The sequence below is a fragment of the Salmo trutta genome, unplaced genomic scaffold (genome assembly GCF_901001165.1).
Source record: "Salmo trutta unplaced genomic scaffold, fSalTru1.1, whole genome shotgun sequence".
Classification (NCBI taxonomy): domain Eukaryota; kingdom Metazoa; phylum Chordata; class Actinopteri; order Salmoniformes; family Salmonidae; genus Salmo; species Salmo trutta.
The window spans coordinates 242,798-262,686 of NW_021822679.1; the positions used below are offsets into that span (position 1 = coordinate 242,798).

General features: G+C 46.1%; 1 protein-coding gene across 1 annotated transcript; it reads left to right on the forward strand.

The window, feature by feature from the left end:
- Positions 1-220: 220 nt before the first annotated feature.
- On the forward strand, positions 221-18,812 carry LOC115183215 (zinc finger protein 638; the record flags this gene model as incomplete). The annotated part of the gene is given in 16 exon segments (XM_029744550.1): positions 221-389; positions 893-1,036; positions 4,708-4,836; positions 4,980-5,018; positions 5,305-5,433; positions 8,121-8,278; positions 9,940-10,819; positions 12,684-12,931; positions 13,061-13,117; positions 13,320-15,033; positions 15,919-16,030; positions 16,617-16,784; positions 16,906-17,241; positions 17,627-17,743; positions 17,828-17,949; positions 18,527-18,812. Coding segments are annotated over 16 exon segments (4,588 nt in total), but the record flags the coding sequence as incomplete, so codon positions are not given.
- Between the last annotated feature and the right edge of the window lie 1,077 nt (positions 18,813-19,889).

Sequence of the window (19,889 nt, forward strand, 5' to 3'; positions counted from 1 at the left end):
TCTCTCGCTCTCTTCCCCTCTCTTCTCTCTCCTTCCCCTCTCTCTCTCCTCTTTCCCCTCGTCTCTCTCTCTCTTCCCCTCCTCTCTCTCTCTCTCCCCTTGTTCCCCTCTCTCTCTTCCTCCTACTCTCCTATCTCTCTCCTCTCTCTCTCTCTCTCTCTCTCTCTCTCTCTCCTCTCTCTCTCTCTCTCTCCCTTCCCCCTCTCTCTTCCTCCCTCAGGAAAGCGACAGCAGCCAAGTACCAGACCAGCACCACCAAGTCAACTAAACCATCTACCAAGTCTTCAACGACCACAACTAAACCGCAAACTGCCAGTACCAAGAACACACCCGAGGTGTGTGGATCTAACACCAAGTCCAAGGGGAAAAGTCCCCTCGATCCAATGCAGGTACGTTTAGGACTTCTTCGTTCTTTGCTTTTTTTTACCCACAAAAGCACTAGTGTCACTCCAGGGATTGTCTGTGATCTCTAGACACTAAGGACTTGTAGCGAGCAGGTAGAAGTAAACTGGCCGAAGTCCCAGCAGCCTTTGTCAGAGCATGTCCCCCGAGGCAATATGCCAAGTCACTGAAGCTGGGCGGCGGAGGTGGGGAAACAACATTTCCGAGGCGTTTAGGTCACACACCGGGCTGAATCTCCGTTTGAAATGTGCCTTATGCTTTCTGTCGTTTGCCCCTTAAATAAAGTGATATTTATCAGTGTAATTAGAATTAGAAAAACGTTATTGTGGCCGCAATTTGGAAATATGTCTTCAGCTTCACGACATTAAAACCAGACGTGAAACATGAATCATATTATAGATGACGTTCAGTAGATGGTTCCTCAACCTGGGTCTATGGGGTCAGGAACAAACTAATCCGTCTTTCTCCCTCTCTTCCTTTCCGTGTTTAGCCTGACTTTGTGAAACACAGGTTTGTGAAGATTGAAGGTTTACCAGAAGCTGGATATACAGAGGAAGATGTTCTGGCTCTGGTGAAGAATTACGGATATAGACCTGGACTCTACAACTGTTTCATTCTGCCCAACCAGAGATGGGTAGGTTGGCTGTGTGTCTGTGTGTCTGTCTCTGGTGAAGAATTACGGATATAGACCTGGACTCTACAACTGTTTCATTCTGCCCAACCAGAGATGGGTAGGTTGGCTGTGTGTCTGTGTGTCTGTCTCTGGTGAAGAATTACGGATATAGACCTGGACTCTACAACTGTTTCATTCTGCCCAACCAGAGATGGGTAGGTTGGCTGTGTGTCTGTCTTTCTGTGTCTCTGTGTGTCTGTCTTTCTGTGTCTCTGTGTGTCTGTCTTTCTGTGTCTGTGTCTCTGTGTGACTGTCTTTCTGTGTCTCTGTGTGTCTGTCTTTCTGTGTGTCTGTGTCTCTGTGTGTCTGTCTCTCTGTGTCTGTGTGTCTCTGTCTCTCTGTGTCTGTCTCTGTCTGTGTGCAGAGTTTTCATGGCTCAAGGGGGATGTCACGGGAACATTCGGCACGGCTGGAATTTAGAGGCCCTCAACTTGGCAGTGTAGAGAAATTGTAGCATTTTAAGCCAATTTCTCCATGGAGCTGAAACATTTCAGCAGTTTTTTTCCATTTCAATTTGAAAGCAAATACACATTTTAACTTGTCCAATGCCGTGTTCTTTTCCTCAGACATAATAACAAAATCAATACGGCTAAATAGTTGTTGTTTTTTTGTCATTGATATTTCTCCAAGATTATATTATCTAAAGTCTTTTCTAAGTCATTTATATCTGGTTTTAAGTCATTTAAGTTTACAATGAAAATCCTGAAGGAAAAAAAACTAGTTTGGACCAAGGATTTCAATATCAGATCCCTGGTGTTTCTCTCTCTCTCTCTCTCTCTCTCTCTCTCCCTCTCCCTATCTCTTCCTCTCTTTTCTCTCTTTTATCTCCCTCCTCTGTGGATGATTTAACACCAGCTCTGAATGCAGAAATACATATGTTTGTTGTTGTTGATCCAGTCCTATAACTTGGGTGTTGTTGTTGATCCAGTCCTATAACTTGGGTGTTGTTGTTGATCCAGTCCTATAACTTGGGTGTTGTTGTTGATCCAGTCCTATAACTTGGGTGTTGTTGTTGATCCAGTCCTATAACTTGGGTGTTGTTGTTGATCCAGTCCTATAACTTGGGTGTTATTGTTGTTTGATCCAGTCCTATAACTTGGGTGTTATTGTTGTTGATTCCAGTCCTATAACTTGGGTGTTATTGTTGTTGATCCAGTCCTATAACTTGGGTGTTATTGTTGTTGATCCAGTCCTATAACTTGGGTGTTATTGTTGTTGATCCAGTCCTATAACTTGGGTGTTATTGTTGTTGATCCAGTCCTATAACTTGGGTGGTGTTGTTGATCCAGTCCTATAACTTGGGTGGTGTTGTTGATCCAGTCCTATAACTTGGGTGTTGTTGTTGATCCAGTCCTATAACTTGGGTGTTGTTGTTGTTGTTGATCCAGTCCTATAACTTGGGTGTTGTTGTTGTTGATCCAGTCCTATAACTTGGTGTTGTTGTTGTTGTTGATCCAGTCCTATAACTTGGGTGTTGTTGTTGATCCAGTCCTATAACTTGGGTGTTATTGTTGTTGATCCAGTCCTATAACTTGGGTGTTATTGTTGTTGATCCAGTCCTATAACTTGGGTGTTATTGTTGTTGATCCAGTCCTATAACTTGGGTGTTATTGTTGTTGATCCAGTCCTATAACTTGGGTGTTATTGTTGTTGATCCAGTCCTATAACTTGGGTGTTATTGTTGTTGATCCAGTCCTATAACTTGGGTGTTATTGTTGTTGATCCAGTCCTATAACTTGGGGTGTTGTTGTTGTTGATCCAGTCCTATAACTTGGGTGTTATTGTTGTTGATCCAGTCCTATAACTTGGGTGTTATTGTTGTTGATCCAGTCCTATAACTTGGGTGTTATTGTTGTTGATCCAGTCCTATAACTTGGGTGTTGTTGTGTTGATCCAGTCCTATAACTTGGGTGTTATTGTTGTTGATCCAGTCCTATAACTTGGGTGTTATGTTGTTTGATCCAGTCCTATAACTTGGGTGTTATTGTTGTTGATACAGTCCTATAACTTGGGTGTTATTGTTGTTGATCCAGTCCTCTAACTGGGTGTTATTGTTGTTGATCCAGTCCTATAACTTGGGTGTTATGTTGTGATCCAGTCCTATAACTTGGGTTGGTGTTGTTGATCCAGTCTATAACTTGGGTGGTGTTGTTGATCCAGTCCTATAACCTTGGGTGGTCCTATAACTTGGGTGGTGTTGTGATCCAGTCCTATAACTTGGGTGGTGTTGTTGATCCAGTCCTATAACTTGGGTGGTGTTGTTGATCCAGTCCTATAACTTGGGTGTTGTTGTTGATCCAGTCCTATAACTTGGGTGTTGTTGTTGTTGTTGATCCAGTCCTATAACTTGGGTGGTGTTGTTGATCCAGTCCTATAACGTGGGTGTTATTGATCCAGTCCTATAACGTGGGTGTTATTGTTGTTGATCCAGTCCTATAACGTGGGTGTTATTGTTGTTGATCCAGTCCTATAACTTGGGTGTTATTGTTGTTGATCCAGTCCTATAACTTGGGTTGTTATTGTTGTTGATCCAGTCCTATAACTTGGGTGTTATTGTTGTTGATCCAGTCCTATAACTTGGGTGTTATTGTTGTTGATCCAGTCCTATAACTTGGGTGTTATTGTTGTTGATCCAGTCCTATAACTTGGGTGTTATTGTTGTTGATCCAGTCCTATAACTTGGGTGTTATTGTTGTGATCCAGTCCGATAATTGGGTGTTATGTTGTGATCCAGTCCTATAACTTGGGTGTTATTGTTGTTGATCCAGTCCTATAACTTGGGTGTTATTGTTGTTGATCCAGTCCTATAACTTGGGTGTTATTGTTGTTGATCCAGTCCTATAACTTGGGTGTTATTGTTGTTGATCCAGTCCTATAACTTGGGTGTTATTGTTGTTGATCCAGTCCTATAACTTGGGTGTTATTGTTGTTGATCCAGTCCTATAACTTGGGTGTTATTGTTGTTGATCCAGTCCTATAACTTGGGTGTTATTGTTGTTGATCCAGTCCTATAACTTGGGTGGTGTTGTTGATCCAGTCCTATAACTTGGGTGGTGTTGTTGATCCAGTCCTATAACTTGGGTGGTGTTGTTGATCCAGTCCTATAACTTGGGTGGTGTTGTTGATCCAGTCCTATAACTTGGGTGGTGTTGTTGATCCAGTCCTATAACTTGGGTGGTGTTGTTGATCCAGTCCTATAACTTGGGTGGTGTTGTTGATCCAGTCCTATAACTTGGGTGTTGTTGTTGTTGTTGATCCAGTCCTATAACTTGGGTGTTGTTGTTGTTGTTGATCCAGTCCTATAACTTGGGTGTTGTTGTTGATCCAGTCCTATAACTTGGGTGGTGTTGTTGATCCAGTCCTATAACTTGGGTGGTGTTGTTGATCCAGTCCTATAACTTGGGTGGTGTTGTTGATCCAGTCCTATAACTTGGGTGGTGTTGTTGATCCAGTCCTATAACTTGGGTGGTGTTGTTGATCCAGTCCTATAACTTGGGTGGTGTTGTTGATCCAGTCCTATAACTTGGGTGTTGTTGTTGATCCAGTCCTATAACTTGGGTGTTGTTGTTGATCCAGTCCTATAACTTGTGTGTTTGTTGTTGTCATGGTAATGAGTGTATTTGACCCAACAGGCCATAGTCCGTATGGAGAGAGTAGAGAAGAGCTTTGCTATGTTGACGACCTACTCACAGTCTCCTCCTAAACTACTAGACTGTCCACTCACCTTCACATTGACCCGCCCTGATACCAACCTCCTCCAGGTAACAGATATATATACACACACACACACACACACACACACACACACACACACACACACACACACACACACACACACACACACACACACACACACACACACACACGGTCCAGTCATCATAGCTGTCTGTCCTTTCTATTTCAGGAGGGTGTGTACACAACTCTGAAGGGCCTCACCACTAAGGTAAGTTCATAGATTTAACTAGAAAGTTTACGTTGTTGTGTGTCCCCCAAACCATTTATTTTTACTGCTCTAATTACGTTGGTAACCAGTTTAGAATAGCAATAAGGCACCTCGGGGGGTTTGTGGTGTATTGCGATGTATCGTGCTTTAGAACAGCCCTTAGCCGTGGTATATTGGCCACATACCACACCCCCCCTTTAGGCCTTATTTCTTAATTCTACCTTGCTTTAATAACCCCTTTATAACCTGTTAATAAACCCCTTTATAACCCTCCGTCTGTAAACAGGACCCAACGTTGAAGGAACGTCTTCTGATCGTCAGTAACGTCCCCACAGGGACCGCAGCGGCCCAGGAGGTTCACGACCTCGTCAAACGCTTCGGCACCTACCTCGACTCGCTGTCTCTGATCAACATGGTAGGGACAGGAACCGGAGGCCTTGGGCAGCTGTTTGAAGTAGCCTGTTGACTTTTGTTCCGATGTTGTTGAAATCAAGTCGTCTACCTGGGTAGGAAAGATACTTATTTTCTCAGAATGAGAACGAGTTATTAATTCCTTTGTATAAATGTATTTTTGTTGTTGCTTCTTCCACGTTTTATAAAACAGAGTAGACAGCTAGCACGTGACAGTATCTGGCTAAAATGCTGCTAGCGGTTCGTGGTACCACAAAAGGTGGACAAGTGGACACAGCTCAGAAGGAGACGAGGCCATAAAGAGACGTATCGCTCATTTAAAATAACTGGATTCTTACCATAAAAAGGGCATTTGGGAACGTTGTGCTAAAAACATGAATTCAAATGAATCGCCCAAATGTCAAATATGGTCAGCCATAGTCGTACGATAAACGTCAAATACCGTCCAACTTTTCTTTAGATACCGGGATATATTTTGGCCATATCGCCCTACTTTGATACGCATCATTGGGGACTAAGAAGTGAGTTTACCAATGCAAAGAAGTGGGTATAACCTCCACAGCTTGACATAGACTAGCATGTTTTAGTGCAATCACATAGCATCATTTTACACAACAACAAAACACAACAAATTTCCCTTGACAAACAAGCCGGTTATTATTGCCAATTGAAACTACACAACCGCTGAACAAAACGGGTCTATACCATCAGAGAGATACTTCAGCAGCAGACGAGTGATTTTAATATATGGGAACAATTCTACTGTCGCAGAGAGAATGGATGAAGTGTTGAGTCCCACAGTCCATCGACCCAAAGGATGCAATCTACAGTCCAGGTGGATTCAAGACCGTGGTCGACGCATCTGCCCGGACACCAGTTTGACGCTGGATTGGAATATGCGCAAAACAGCTTTATTGCACAAAGACACGTGGAAGAATAGAAAGCCCTGCAAGTTTCATTAAACTCTCTTTTTTGCCACGTAAACAGCCACACACAATACAAAACACCATGTGATTATAACCAATTAGATCCCTGGAACCAACCACTTTAGGCCTGTAGTGGTATCATGTGATACAGTGCATTCAGAAAGTATTCAGACCCCTTGACTTTGTCCACATTTTGTTACTTTACAGCCTTATTCTAAAATTGATTAAATAAATAAAAATCCTAATGACAAAGCAAAAACAGTTTTAGAAATTTTTGCTAATTTATTATATTAAAATGTGAAAACAGATACCTTATTTACATAAGTATTCAGACCCTTTGCTATGAGGCTTGAAATTGAGCTCAGGTGCATCCTGTTTCCTTTGATCATCTTTGATGTTTCTACAACTTGATTGGAGTCCACCTGTGGTAAATTCAATTGATTGGACCAAATTTTGAAAGGCACACACCTGTCTATATAAGGTCCCACAGTTGACAGTGCACGTCAGAGCAGATCTGGGGAAGGGTAACAAAACATTTCTGCAGATTTGAAGGTCCCCAAGAACACAGTGGCCTCCATCATTCTTAAATGGAATACGTTTGGAACCACCAAGACTCTTCCTAGAGCTGGTTGCTCGGCCAAACTGAGTAATCGGGGGAGAAGGGCCTTGGTCAGGGAGGTGACCAAGAACCCGATGGTCACTCTGATAGAGCTCCAGAGTTCCTCTGTGGAGATGGGAGAAACTTCCAGAAGGACAACCATCTCTGCAGCACTCCACCAATCAGGCCTTTATGGTAGAGTGGCCAGACGGAAGCCACTCCTCAGTAAAAGGCACATGACAGCTGGCTTGGAGTTTGCCAAAAGGCACCTAAAGACTCTCAGACCATGAGAAACAAGATTCTCTGGTCTGATGAAACCAAGATTGAACTCTTTGGCCTGAATGCCAAGCGTCACGCCTGGAGGAAACCTGGCACCATCCCTACGGTAAAGCATGATGGTGGCAGCATCATGCTCTGGGGATGTTTCTCAGCAGCAGGGACTGGGAGACTAGTCAGGATTGAGGCAAAGTACAGAGAGATCCTTGACGAAAACCTGCTCCAGAGCACTTAGGACCTCACACTGGGGCGAAGGTTCACCTTCCAAAAGGATAACGACTCTAAGCACAGATCCAAGGTTGGCTTCGGGACAAGTCTCTGAACGTCCTTGAGTGGATCAGCCAGACCCGGACTTGAACCTGATCGAACCTCTCTGGAGAGACCTTTAAATAGCTGTGCAGCGACGTTCCCCATCCAACCTGACAGAGCTTGAGAGGATTTGCAGAGAAGAAATGGAGAAACTCCCCAAATATAGGCGTGCCAAGCTTGAAGCGTCATACCCAAGAAGACTTGAGGCTGTAATCGCTGCCAAAGGTGCTTCAACAAAGTACTGAGTAAAGGGTCTGAATACTTATGTAAATGTGTAATTTCATATTTATTTTTTGTAAATTAGCAACAAAAAAAATCCTGTTTTTGCTTTGTCATTATGGGGTATCGTTTGTAGATTGATGTTGGAAAACAAACGTAAATCATTTTTATAAGGCTGTAACAAAACAAATTGTGTAAAAAGTCAAGGAGTCTGAATGCTTTCTGAAGGCTCTGTGTAACCAATTAGGTCCCTGAAACCTCAGACTGTATTATTAAACATTTCTGATTAGTCAGGAGACAACACAAATAACAAATCAAATGAATTGATTTGTTGTTTAATTAATGTTTCTCTCTCTGTCTCAGATCTATTTTGAAATGGAAACCTCTTCAGTGGCGATGGCAGTGTGTCTTCGTTTCCAGAAGTCCTCCAGTGTAGTTCAGAACAACCCTCTGAAGTTCAACATGCTGGTCAAGGTTAAACAGCCACCGCAGCCCCCAGCCCAGAAGACATCTGTTGTCAGGTAAATATCTTAACTCAACCTTTTCATTAACTTCTTACATCTAGGCGTTCCGCTAGCGGAACCCCTAGTCAACAGCCAGTGGAATCGTGTGGTGCGAAATACAAATACCTCAAATGCTATAACTTCAATTTCTCAAACATATGACTATTTTACACCATTTTAAAGACAAGACTCTCGTTAATCTAACCACACTGTCCGATTTCAAAAAGGCTTTACAGCGAAAGCAAAACATTAGATTATGTCAGGAGAGTACCCTGCCAAAAATAGTCACACAGCCATTTTCAAAGCATGCATATATGTCACAAAAACCAAAACCACAGCTAAATGCAGCACTAACCTTTGATGATCTTCATCAGATGACACTCCTAGGACATTATGTTATACAATACATGCATGTTTTGTTCAATCAAGTTCATATTTATTTGAAAAACCAGCTTTATACATTAACATGTGATGTTCACACCTAGCATACACACCATGAATTTACTTAATTACTCACGATTAACGTTCACAAAGTACATAACAATTATTTTAAGAATTATAGATACAGAACTCCTTTATGCAATCGCGGTGTCAGATTTTAAAATAGCTTTTCGGCGAAAGCACATTTTGCAATATTCTGAATAGATAGCCCGGCCATCATGGCTAGCTAATTTGACACCCACCAAGTTTGGCCCTCACCAAACTCAGATTTACTATAAGAAAAATTGGATTACCTTTGCTGTTCTTCGTCAGAATGCACTCCCAGGACTTCTACTTCAACAACAAATGTTGTTTTGGTTCGAAATAATCCATAGTTATATTGAAATAGCTCCGTTTTGTTCGTGCGTTGAGGTCAGTATCCGAAGGGTGACGCGCGGGCGCATTTCGTGACAAAAAATTTCAAGATGATCCATTACCGTACTTCGAAGCATGTCAAACGCTGTTTAAAATCAATTTTTATGCTATTTTTCTCGTAAAATAGCGATAATATTCCAACCAGGCGACGTTGTATTCGTTCAAAGAGAGAAAGAAAAACATGGAGTCCTCTCGTGCATACGCGCTCCAGTGTCAGTGTTCCCTGCCTGCCCACTCACAAAATCTCCTGCTGTTTTTCGCCCAGAGACTGCAGAGCTCTCATTCCACTTTCTGGCGCCTTCTGAGAGCCAATGGAAGCCTTAGAAAATGTCACGTTACAGCAGAGATGCTGTATTTTTGATAGAGATGCCCTAGAAGGACAACAAATTGTCAGACAGGGCACTTCCTGCATGGAATCTTCTCAGGTTTTTGCCTGCCATATGAGTTCTGTTATACTCACAGACACCATTCAAACCGTTTTAGAAACGTCAGAGTGTTTTCTATCCAAATCTACTAATAATATGCATTTTCTCGTTTCTGGGCAAGAGTAGTAACCTGTTTAAATCGGGTACGTTTTTTCATCCGGCCGTGAAAATACTGCCCCCTATCCCAGACAGGTTAACTTCCAAGATTTTATCCATCAGTCCATCCATCCAATCCAAGCATTGTATGACGTCCTGTTTTCTAAAGACATAGGATACAATTAGGGTCCATTGTTTTTCCTCGTCAGGGAACAACTCCTGTTCCAATGGAGACCTTTTAGACTGATCTGGGCATGTAAACATCACTTATTTTATAATCTACGCGTTTGTCTGTCGTTTCAGCACCAAAGCCAAGAAGAAACCGATCAAAGGCAAGAAGCCTGAAGCTAAAGGTGTCGCAACACCAGTTAAACCTGTTACTACCACCACCACTACTACCAGCACCAATGCTACGGTCTCATCCTCTCAGCCTGTTGCTGTGGCTACCAAGCAACCGGGTGACGACGTCATCGTCGCGGAGGCCAAGCAACCAGGAAGTGACGTCGCGGTGATGAATTCCGACGGAAAGGCAACGGTGGCGGAGTCTGGAGGAAAAGAGGGTGGGATTTCCTCGACAGTTGCAAAAGATGGGAAGAAGAACGCTCATCCTCCCAAAGAGGATGGAGAGATGAAAACTGAGGAGGCAAAACAAAACAAGGAAGACGCTGCGACCGTCGACATCGTCGTTTCCGCCTCGTTACCTACGGTTACCGTGTCCGCTCCCGAGGAAGAGGTCGCCGTGGAAACCCAGAGCACCGACGGCGTCGCCTCGACCAATGAGATTGCAGCAGAACCCGAACCGGTTGAAGACAATCCTCTGGACTTTCCTCCGGTAACTGAGGAGATCCTCAAGGCCCTGGAGGTAGCGGTTCACCAACACCGTATGGGGAGACTGGCGGAGGAACAGGAACAGAACCAGGGAGAGGGGATCCAGGCCAAGCCTCTACCCAACAAGAAGAGCCCTGCAGCTGGGGAGACAGCGGAGAAAAACACCCCGACTGGAGAAAAGATCCAGGTCCCGGCTGAGCCAGAAGAGAAGACTGGGGAGAAAGAGACGATGAAGAAAGAGGAGCCACGCCCAGAGAAGAAGTCACAGCCGGACAAAAAACATCCGACACCAGCTAAAAAGACCACCGACACGAAGAAGACCCCTTCAGGATCTGGCCAACCAGACCACAAGAATGTATGTATTATTATTATTATTATTATTATTATAATAATATGAATTTAACCTCTATGGGCTAGGTGGCACCAAATCGTCCCACCTACGTAACAGCCAGTTGAATCCTGTGGCGCGATATTCAAATACCTTAGAAATGCTATTACTTCAATTTCTCAAACATATGACTATTTTACAGCATTTTAAAGACAAGACTCTCGTTAATCTAACCACACTGTCCGATTTCAAAAAGGCTTTACAACGAAAGCAAAACATTAGATTGTCAGCAGAGTACCCAGCCAGAAATAATCAGACACCCATTTTTCAAGCTAGCATATAATGTCACAAAAACCCAAACCACAGCTAAATGCAGCACTAACCTTTGATGATCTTCATCAGATGACACACCTAGGACATGTTATACAATACATGCATGTTTTGTTCAATCAAGTTCATATTTATATCAAAAACCAGCTTTTTACATTAGCATGTGACGTTCAGAACTAGCATACCCCCCGCAAACTTACTAACAATTTACTAAATTACTCACGATAAACGTTCACAAAAAGCACAACAATTATTTTAAGAATTATAGATACAGAACTCCTCTATGCACTCGATATGTCCGATTTTAAAATAGCTTTTCGGATGAAGCACATTTTGCAATATTCTAAGTAGATAGCCCGGCATCACAGGGCTAGCTATTTAGACACCCAGCAAGTTTAGCCTTCACCAAACTTCGATTTACTATTAGAAAAGTTTGATTACCTTTCCTGTTCTTCGTCAGAATGCACTCCCAGGACTTCTACTTCAATAACAAATGTTGGTTTGGTCCAAAATAATCCATAGTTATGTTCCAACAGCGGCGTTTTGTTCGTGCGTTCAAGACACTATCCGAATGGTAAATAAGGGTCACGCGCACGGCGCATTTCGTGACAAAAGATTTCTAAATATTTCATTACCGTACTTCGAAGCATGTCAACCGCTGTTTAAAATCAATTTTTATGCCATTTTTCTCATAAAAAAACGATAATATTCCGACCGGGAATCTGCAATTAGGTAAACAGACGAAAGAAAATACAGCATGGGGTCGACTCGGGCACGCGCCTAAGCCCTTTGTCCTCTTATCGGCCACTTGGCAAAGGCGATAATGTGTTTCAGCCAGAGGCTACCTCCATATCGTTCAGCTTTTTCCCGGGCTCTGAGAGCCTATGGGAGCCGTAGGAAGTGTCACGTTACAGCTAAGATCCTCACTCTTCAATAAACAGAGACAAGAAGAACGACACCTTGTCAGACAGGCCACTTCCTGCATGAAATCTTCTCAGGTTTTTGCCTGCCATATTAGTTCTGTTATACTCACAGACACCATTCAAACAGTTTTAGAAACTTTAGGGTGTTTTCTATCCATATCTAATAAGTATATGCATATTCTAGTTACTGGGTAGTTTTAGTAACCAGATTAAATCGGGTACGTTTTTTATCCGGCCGTGTAAATACTGCCCCCTAGCCCCAACAGGTTAAGGGACAGATACAATTTAAACCTTGACAGATTTGAATCACCGACAGTCTTGATTCATTGCTCCTTAGTGTAACCTGTGTGAAATGGCTAGCTAGTTAGCGGTGGTGCACGCTAATAGCGTTTCAATCGGTGACGTCACTCGCTCTGAGACCTTGAAGTAGTTGTTCCCCTTGCTCTGCAAGGGCTGCGGCTTTTGTGGAGCGATGGGTAACGATGCTTCAAGGGAGCCCAGGTAGGGGGGAGGAGAGGGATGGAAGCAATACTGTTTCATTAGCTTCTGCTAATATTTTAATGTATATATTGTACTCTAATGACTGAGGCAACTCATTATGTATTTAAATGTATAATAAAATAAATGAATTCATCCAGGGGAAGACCCAGGCTTCTGGAGGGAGAGGCCGGCGCGGCGACCGCTTTTCCCCAGAAAGGAGTGACTCTTCTAGGCATAGAAGCAGCCGGACTCCTTCCGAGGAGGAGCAGGATCCTCCGAGGAGCAAGAGCCTCCAACGTCGAGACAGGGTAACTCCTCTAGCTCCCCGTCAGGCTCCCGCAGGAGCAGCAGACAGGACGGCAGCCCCGCCAAGAAGAAGGGGGGGAAAGAAGAGGAGAGGAGCGAGGTAGGAGAAGGAGAAAAGCAAGGCGTGATGGCGAATGCATGTTTTATATGCCAATTCTATCTTTTTTATGATTTGATTCTATTTATGAGCTAGAAATGATCCTATTAAAGGTTTCTGTTGGTTTCACAGAGCCACGGCCGCAGCAGTAGAACAACTCGCTCCTCGAGGAGCAGGTCTAGAGATAAGGTGAGCGGATGATGCTTTTCAAACGGCAACAGTTCTTAAAAATACACCGTACAGAATCCAGAACCATTACAGTCTGTTGTAGCAAACTCTCATACATCTGATTTCAAACTACAGCACTTCTATTGAACTTGTGGAAGATTTGATTTGATTTTGATTTATTAATTCAATGGATTCATCCTTTACTCTCTTTACCTCAAGCTAGTTACTACGCAGGATATGACTTTACGTCTGACGTCATCCCCGATGAAGCCAACTCCTTCGATCTGGACCAGTTCAACATGGACCAGTTTGTTACTGTGGACGAGGTGGAAGGGGATGAGGCTGAGAACACGGACCCACCGCAGTCATCCTCATCTTCGTCACACAAGACCCAAGATAAGGCCTCGGAAAGGTCGAAACGATCGTCCAAACGCAAGAGGGGTACCCCAGATACCCCAAGTCCGAAATCTAGCCAGGAGCACAAGGAGACACCCACGTCGTCCTCCTCTACCTCCCCTGCTCAGAAGACTCCAGGAAAAGCTGCAGCAAAAAAGGCAGCAGCTAAACCTCAACCACCAGCCACCTCTGGACGCCAGACCAGGTCAGCAGCAGCAGCTGCTGTTGTTGTAGCAACCGAAGCCGCAGAAACCCAGGAAGCCGCCGACCCCAACACCAGCATAGCCGATACAGAGGCGGAGCCTGTTCCCTTGGAGACTCGGTCTCAGTCGGAAGAGGAAGTAGTGGTCACTAAGGGATTTGACACGGAGGATGTAGTACCGTCATCACACCACAAGATGTCAGTGTTGGACACTGCAGTGACAGACGACAAGGAAGAGAAAAGTGCTGTGTCAGAGAGCGATATGGAGACTACAGCTGAAAAACCTCCAGAGGTAGAGGGGAGCGAGGAGACTACTCAGGCTGAAAAAGGTTCCTCGATTCTGGGTACCGAGGCTCAGAATGGAGCCTGTCCCCTGGAGCTTGGTCTGTCCCAGCCATCTGCCTCAGCCAAGGAGCGAGACCTTCAGAAGGCCCTGGAACTACAAGAGGTGGAGACGGTGTCCGGTCACCAGGTGCCCCAATCACTTATTGATAAAGTACCTGATGATGATGGTGGTGATTTCCAGGTACTCGACGAAGCTGTGGACGATGACACACCTAGAGACGGAGAAGAGGGCAGTCAAGACACTCAGTCTGGATCTCTATCTCTGGGTCACCAGGCGCCTGCAGCCTCCGAATCTACAGGTTCCCAGGTGCCTCAAACTACTCTAGAGGAACACAAAGAGATCTCCAACAAAGAAGAAGAATCTGCTTTCCAGATCCTCGACTCTCTAGAAGACACTGAAGACAACATGGCCGACTCCTCTCTCGCAGGCCAACGAGGCCGAAGAGATTCTCTACCCAGAGAGATGGAGGGGTTCCAGATACTAGATTCAGTCGACGATCAGACGGAAACGACCCAAGCTCTGGACAACCATACGACTGAAACTAAATGTCAGGGTGGCTCCAAGCCTCTAAAGGGGGGTAAGAAGGCACCCCAAAAGAAGGGCAAGAATAAGAGGGGACCCAAAACCCCAACAGGAGAGTCCGAGGGGGGTACCCCGAAAAAGAGAAACCTTGTCACCTTGGATGAGGTGAGCGAGGAGGAGGAGGATTACCCAGATGACGCCGCCGAAGAGGAAGAACTTATTAAGAAACAAAAACTGGTGAAGGAGAAGCAGCGAGAGGGGGAAAGAGGGAAGGAGAGAGAGAAAGGACGGAGGAGGAGTAGAGAGAAGGAACGGAATAGGGAGGAGGAGAGAGAGGAGAGGGTCGGAGTGGATACTGAGGGCTTGGTGACTTTGGATGAGATCGGAGAGGATGAAGGAGCGGAGGGGCCTTGCCTGGAGCCACACCCCTTCAGCCAGGAGGACGAATCAGGAGACACCTTCAACCCAGAGGTCAGGAAATATCTGCTGCTTACTTTCTCAGCTCTCTCTTCTCTCTGTCGTCTCTCTCTCCTCTCTGTCGTCTCTCTCTCCTCTCTGTCGTCTCTCTCTCCTCTCTGTCGTCTCTCTCTCCTCTGTCGTCTCTCTCTCTCCTCTCTGTCGTCTCTCTCTCTCCTCTCTGTCGTCTCTCTCTCTCCTCTCTGTCGTCTCTCTCTCTCCTCTCTGTCGTCTCTCTCTCCTCTCTGTCGTCTCTCTCTCTCCTCTCTGTCGTCTCTCTCTCCTCTCTGTCGTCTCTCTCTCTCCTCTCTGTCGTCTCTCTCTCCTCTCTGTCGTCTCTCTCTCTCCTCTCTGTCGTCTCTCTCTCTCCTCTCTGTCGTCTCTCTCTCTCCTCTCTGTCGTCTCTCCTCTCTGTCGTCTCTCTCTCTCCTCTCTGTCGTCTCTCTCTCCTCTCTGTCGTCTCTCTCTCTCCTCTCTGTCGTCTCTCTCTCTCCTCTCTGTCGTCTCTCTCTCTCCTCTCTGTCGTCTCTCTCCTCTCTGTCGTCTCTCTCTCTCCTCTCTGTCGTCTCTCTCTCTCCTCTCTGTCGTCTCTCTCTCCTCTCTGTCGTCTCTCTCTCTCCTCTCTGTCGTCTCTCTCTCTCCTCTCTGTCGTCTCTCTCTCTCCTCTCTGTCGTCTCTCTCTCCTCTCTGTCGTCTCTCTCTCTCCTCTCTGTCGTCTCTCTCTCTCCTCTCTGTCGTCTCTCTCTCTCCTCTCTGTCGTCTCTCTCTCTCCTCTCTGTCGTCTCTCTCTCTCCTCTCTGTCGTCTCTCTCTCTCCTCTCTGTCGTCTCTCTCCTCTCTGTCGTCTCTCTCTCTCCTCTCCCTTTCTCACTCACACACCCTTTAACCTCTCTCCTATCAGACTCTGGTAACCCTGGATGAGGCTGGAGGTGATGGGGAGGATGATGAGATGGAGCAGGAAGAGCAGAACAAGAGTCCTGAACCAGCGCAGATCCAGCAAGCTGACAACACAGGTCTGTCTGTCTGTCTGTCTGTCTGTCTGTCTGTCTGTCTGTCTGTCTGTCTGTCTGTCTGTCTGTCTCTGTCGGTCGGTCGAACAGAAAGGCTGTGGGTCAGAATGGAATGTATCGGGACAGAAGGGGGGGGGAGTGTATTGGGACAGATGGGGGGGAGTGTATTGGGACAGAAGGGGGGGGGGGTGTATCGGGACAGAAGGGGGGGGGGGTGTATTGGGACAGAAGGGGGGGGTGTATCGGGACAGAAGTGGGGGGGTGTATCGGGACAGAAGGGGGGGGGGTGTATTGGGACAGAAGGGGGGGGGGGTGTATCGGGACAGAAGGGGGGGGGTGTATTGGGACAGAAGGGGGGGGGTGTATTGGGACAGAAGTGGGGGGGGTGTATTGGGACAGAAGGGGGGGGGGGTGTATTGGGACAGAAGGGGGGGGTGTATTGGGACAGAAGGGGGGGGGGGTGTATTGGGACAGAAGGGGGGGGGTGTATTGGGACAGAAGGGGGGGTGTATTGGGACAGAAGGGGGGGGGGTGTATTGGGACAGAAGGGGGGGGTCCTCTCGTCCTCTAAACCATTTCTCTCCTCTAGCTGATTCTACAGGGTCTCCTGGTGCAGAGGACGACGGCAGGGGCATGGAGGACATCAGGAGAATGGACTTTGTGACCGTGGATGAAGTGGGAGAGGAGGAGGAGGAAGAGGAGGCTGTTGCCACAAGGAGAGGACCCAGGGGGAGGAAGAGGGCCCGACAGACCTCTGGTAAGAGAGAGGGACACACACACACACACACACACACACACACACACACACACACACAGAGACACACAGGAATTGAGTTATAATGTTGCAGATGTATTTCTTCATCTTCTCTCCGCCACAGCCAGGAAATCAGTGAAAGCGAAGAAGGTGAGCGTTAAAGACAAGGAAGAGGAGGAGCCTCGGGCAGATATTACTCCTCCCACTGACACAGCTTCCGTCGACGCTCCCTCCTCATTGCTCCAAGTCGCTGTGACCTCAGAGGTGGACGCCCAACCAGCTGCCTCAGTCCCAGACCTCCAGGAGAAAGAGACGAAGGCTGATACCCCGGCAGACCAACCCAGCCTGGAGGCCTCCTCAGCTGGGCAGGAGAGGCAGACTGACCCCCCTGAGAACCAGAGTCTGGAGGGGAAACAGGAGACTGTTGGAAAGACTTCTACTGACTCCACAACACTACAAGGTAGAGAGAGAAGACCAGATGGACTGGAGAGCATTAGATGTGTTCAGTAGTTAATGAGACACCAGCCAGCCTCGTAATGTCACTTTGAGGTGTCACATTCCCCTGGAGAAGTTTTATTTTTCAATCGTATGTGTCGTCTTTTTCATCTTTTTCCTTGGCTGGCATCTGTGGTGTTTCCAGCGGTATGATTACCAAGTCCTCCCTGGATGCCCACTTGGTCATGAAGACGTGTGTTTGATAGGAACATAATGACATGTTTCTATATCTGGACTCTGTGTTCTTGCTGCCAAAATTAATCTGTTTTCTCCCATCGCCTTTGTTCTTCCTGACTATCCACATCTCTCCATCTCTCTCCCTCTCGGTCTCTCTCTCCCTCTCTCTCTAGAAGACAGTAAACAGAGAAGAGAGGAGGAAGAGGAGCCTGAATTAAAACGTTGTCGTTCTGAGTCTCCTCTGATCACAGACTTCAAACTGCCTCCCTTCACCCCTAACAACCCTATAGGTGATACTGACAGACACACGCTCACCAACAGACACACTTCATTTCTCATCAGGTTTAACTGACCCTCCTCTCTCTCCTCTCCAGGCCAGGACTTTGTGGTTCCTAAGACCGGGTTCTTCTGTAAGCTGTGTTCTCGGTTCTATGGGAGTGAACACACAGCCAAGAAGACCCACTGCAGCAGTCTACAGCACTATCAGAACATGCAGGTTAACATCACTATACCAGTTAGTTAGGGACTTGGGGGGGGGGGGGCGCGACTGACTGGGGGGGGGGGGGGGGGGGGGGCGGACTGACGCGGTGATGGGGGGGAGGACGACGCAGCCAAGAAGAATAATCTAAATTAGACGGTATATTTTTAGACCTGTTAGTTTGATACATGGGAATTGACTGATTTCATTATTAGGCCTGTAAATAACCAGCCCTGTAGGACAGCTATGTGGGGAGACGAACCCAATGGCTAATACCCTCTACCTTTCACCTCCATCCCCCTATTTCTCTCCCTCTTTCTCTCTCTATCCCCCTCTCTTTCTCTCTCTATCCCCCCTCTCTTTCTCTCTCTATCCCCCCTCTCTTTCTCTCTCTATCCCCCCCTCTCTCTCTCTCTCTATCCCCCCTCTCTCTCTATCCCCCCTCTCTCTCTCTATCCCCCCCTCTCTCTATCTATCCCCCCCTCTCTCTCTATCCCCCCCTCTCTCTCTATCCCCCCCCTCTCTCTCTATCCCCCCTCTCTCTCTCTATCCCCCCCTCTCTCTCTCCCCCCCCCCCCTCTCTCTCTCTCTCCAGAAATATTACCTGAAGCATCAGAAGCAACAAGCAGGAAGTTCTAGCCACGTCTCCGTCTCCGAATGACCCCCTGGACGTTTCCCAAATGGCACCCTATTCCCTACATAGTGCACTACTTTTAGACCAGAGCTCCATAGTGCTCTGGTGGCAGGGTGCCATTTGACTCCCAACTCAATCAATCTATATTTTATCATTTGTGTCTGAAACAACTATAACTCTGGTCATAATACTAATACACTATGTAGGGTAACAGAGGATCTGAGTAGAGAAGTGCTGATCCCCCCCCCCCCCCCCCCCCCCCCCCCCCCCAGTCCATATAGTTATGATCAGACTGATCCAGGATCAGCCCCCCCCCCCCCCCCCGTCCATATAGTTATGATCTTATAGTCTAGACTGATCCTAGATCAGCACTCCTCCTCTGAAAGGCTTTGTGAATATGGGCCAATGTGTATCAAATAGTTTCATGGTTTGTTTGTTTTTTTGGGGGGGGTATTTGGATGTCTGTGTTTTAATGTATTAAGAGTGTGTGTTCACAACCAAAGAAGTGGATTTCGTCAATTAATTGTGAGTGTAAGATACAATGTGTCTGTGAGTCCTTGGTTGTTAGAACATGTCTGGATTCCTGTGAACGGAGAAAGAGAGTGAGGGCGGAGTGAGAGAGAGAGTGAGGTAGAGAACAAGGCTTTTCCTCATTTGGGAAAAGTCTCTCCTCTGTCCTCCTGTCCTCTGTGACCTGGAAATCGATAACTGTTTGAGGAAGAGGGGGTGGGGTTACTAAGTGGAAAGGGATGTTGTCAATTAAACAACTAAGGTGTTAATTCATTCAGTCCATTTGGGGAAAACATGCAGAAAATCACTGTGGATATGATATGAATATTTAAAATCAAATAAAAATGGTATCAGATATTAAAAAAATAATAATAATAATTGAGAGAAGAGATGAATGGAGGAGATTCTCATTGGTGCAAAACACCGTCCTCTCTCCTCCACGACCTGAACAGAGGTCAAGGATATGTGAGTTAGTTAGCAGGAGAACAGAAGAGGGACCTCCCCTCATCGATAGCCCCGTTTCATCGAGGATAGTTAGTTAGTAGGAGAACAGAAGAGGGACCTCCCCTCATCGATGGCCCCGTTTCATCGAGGATAGTTAGTTAGCAGGAGAACAGAAGAGGCACCTCCCCTCATCGATAGCCCCGTTTCATCGAGGATAGTTAGTTAGTAGGAGAACAGAAGAGGCACCTCCCCTCATCGATAGCCCCGTTTCATCGAGGATAGTTAGTTAGTAGGAGAACAGAAGAGGGACCTCCCCTCATCGATAGCCCCGTTTCATCGAGGATAGTTAGTTAGTAGGAGAACAGAAGAG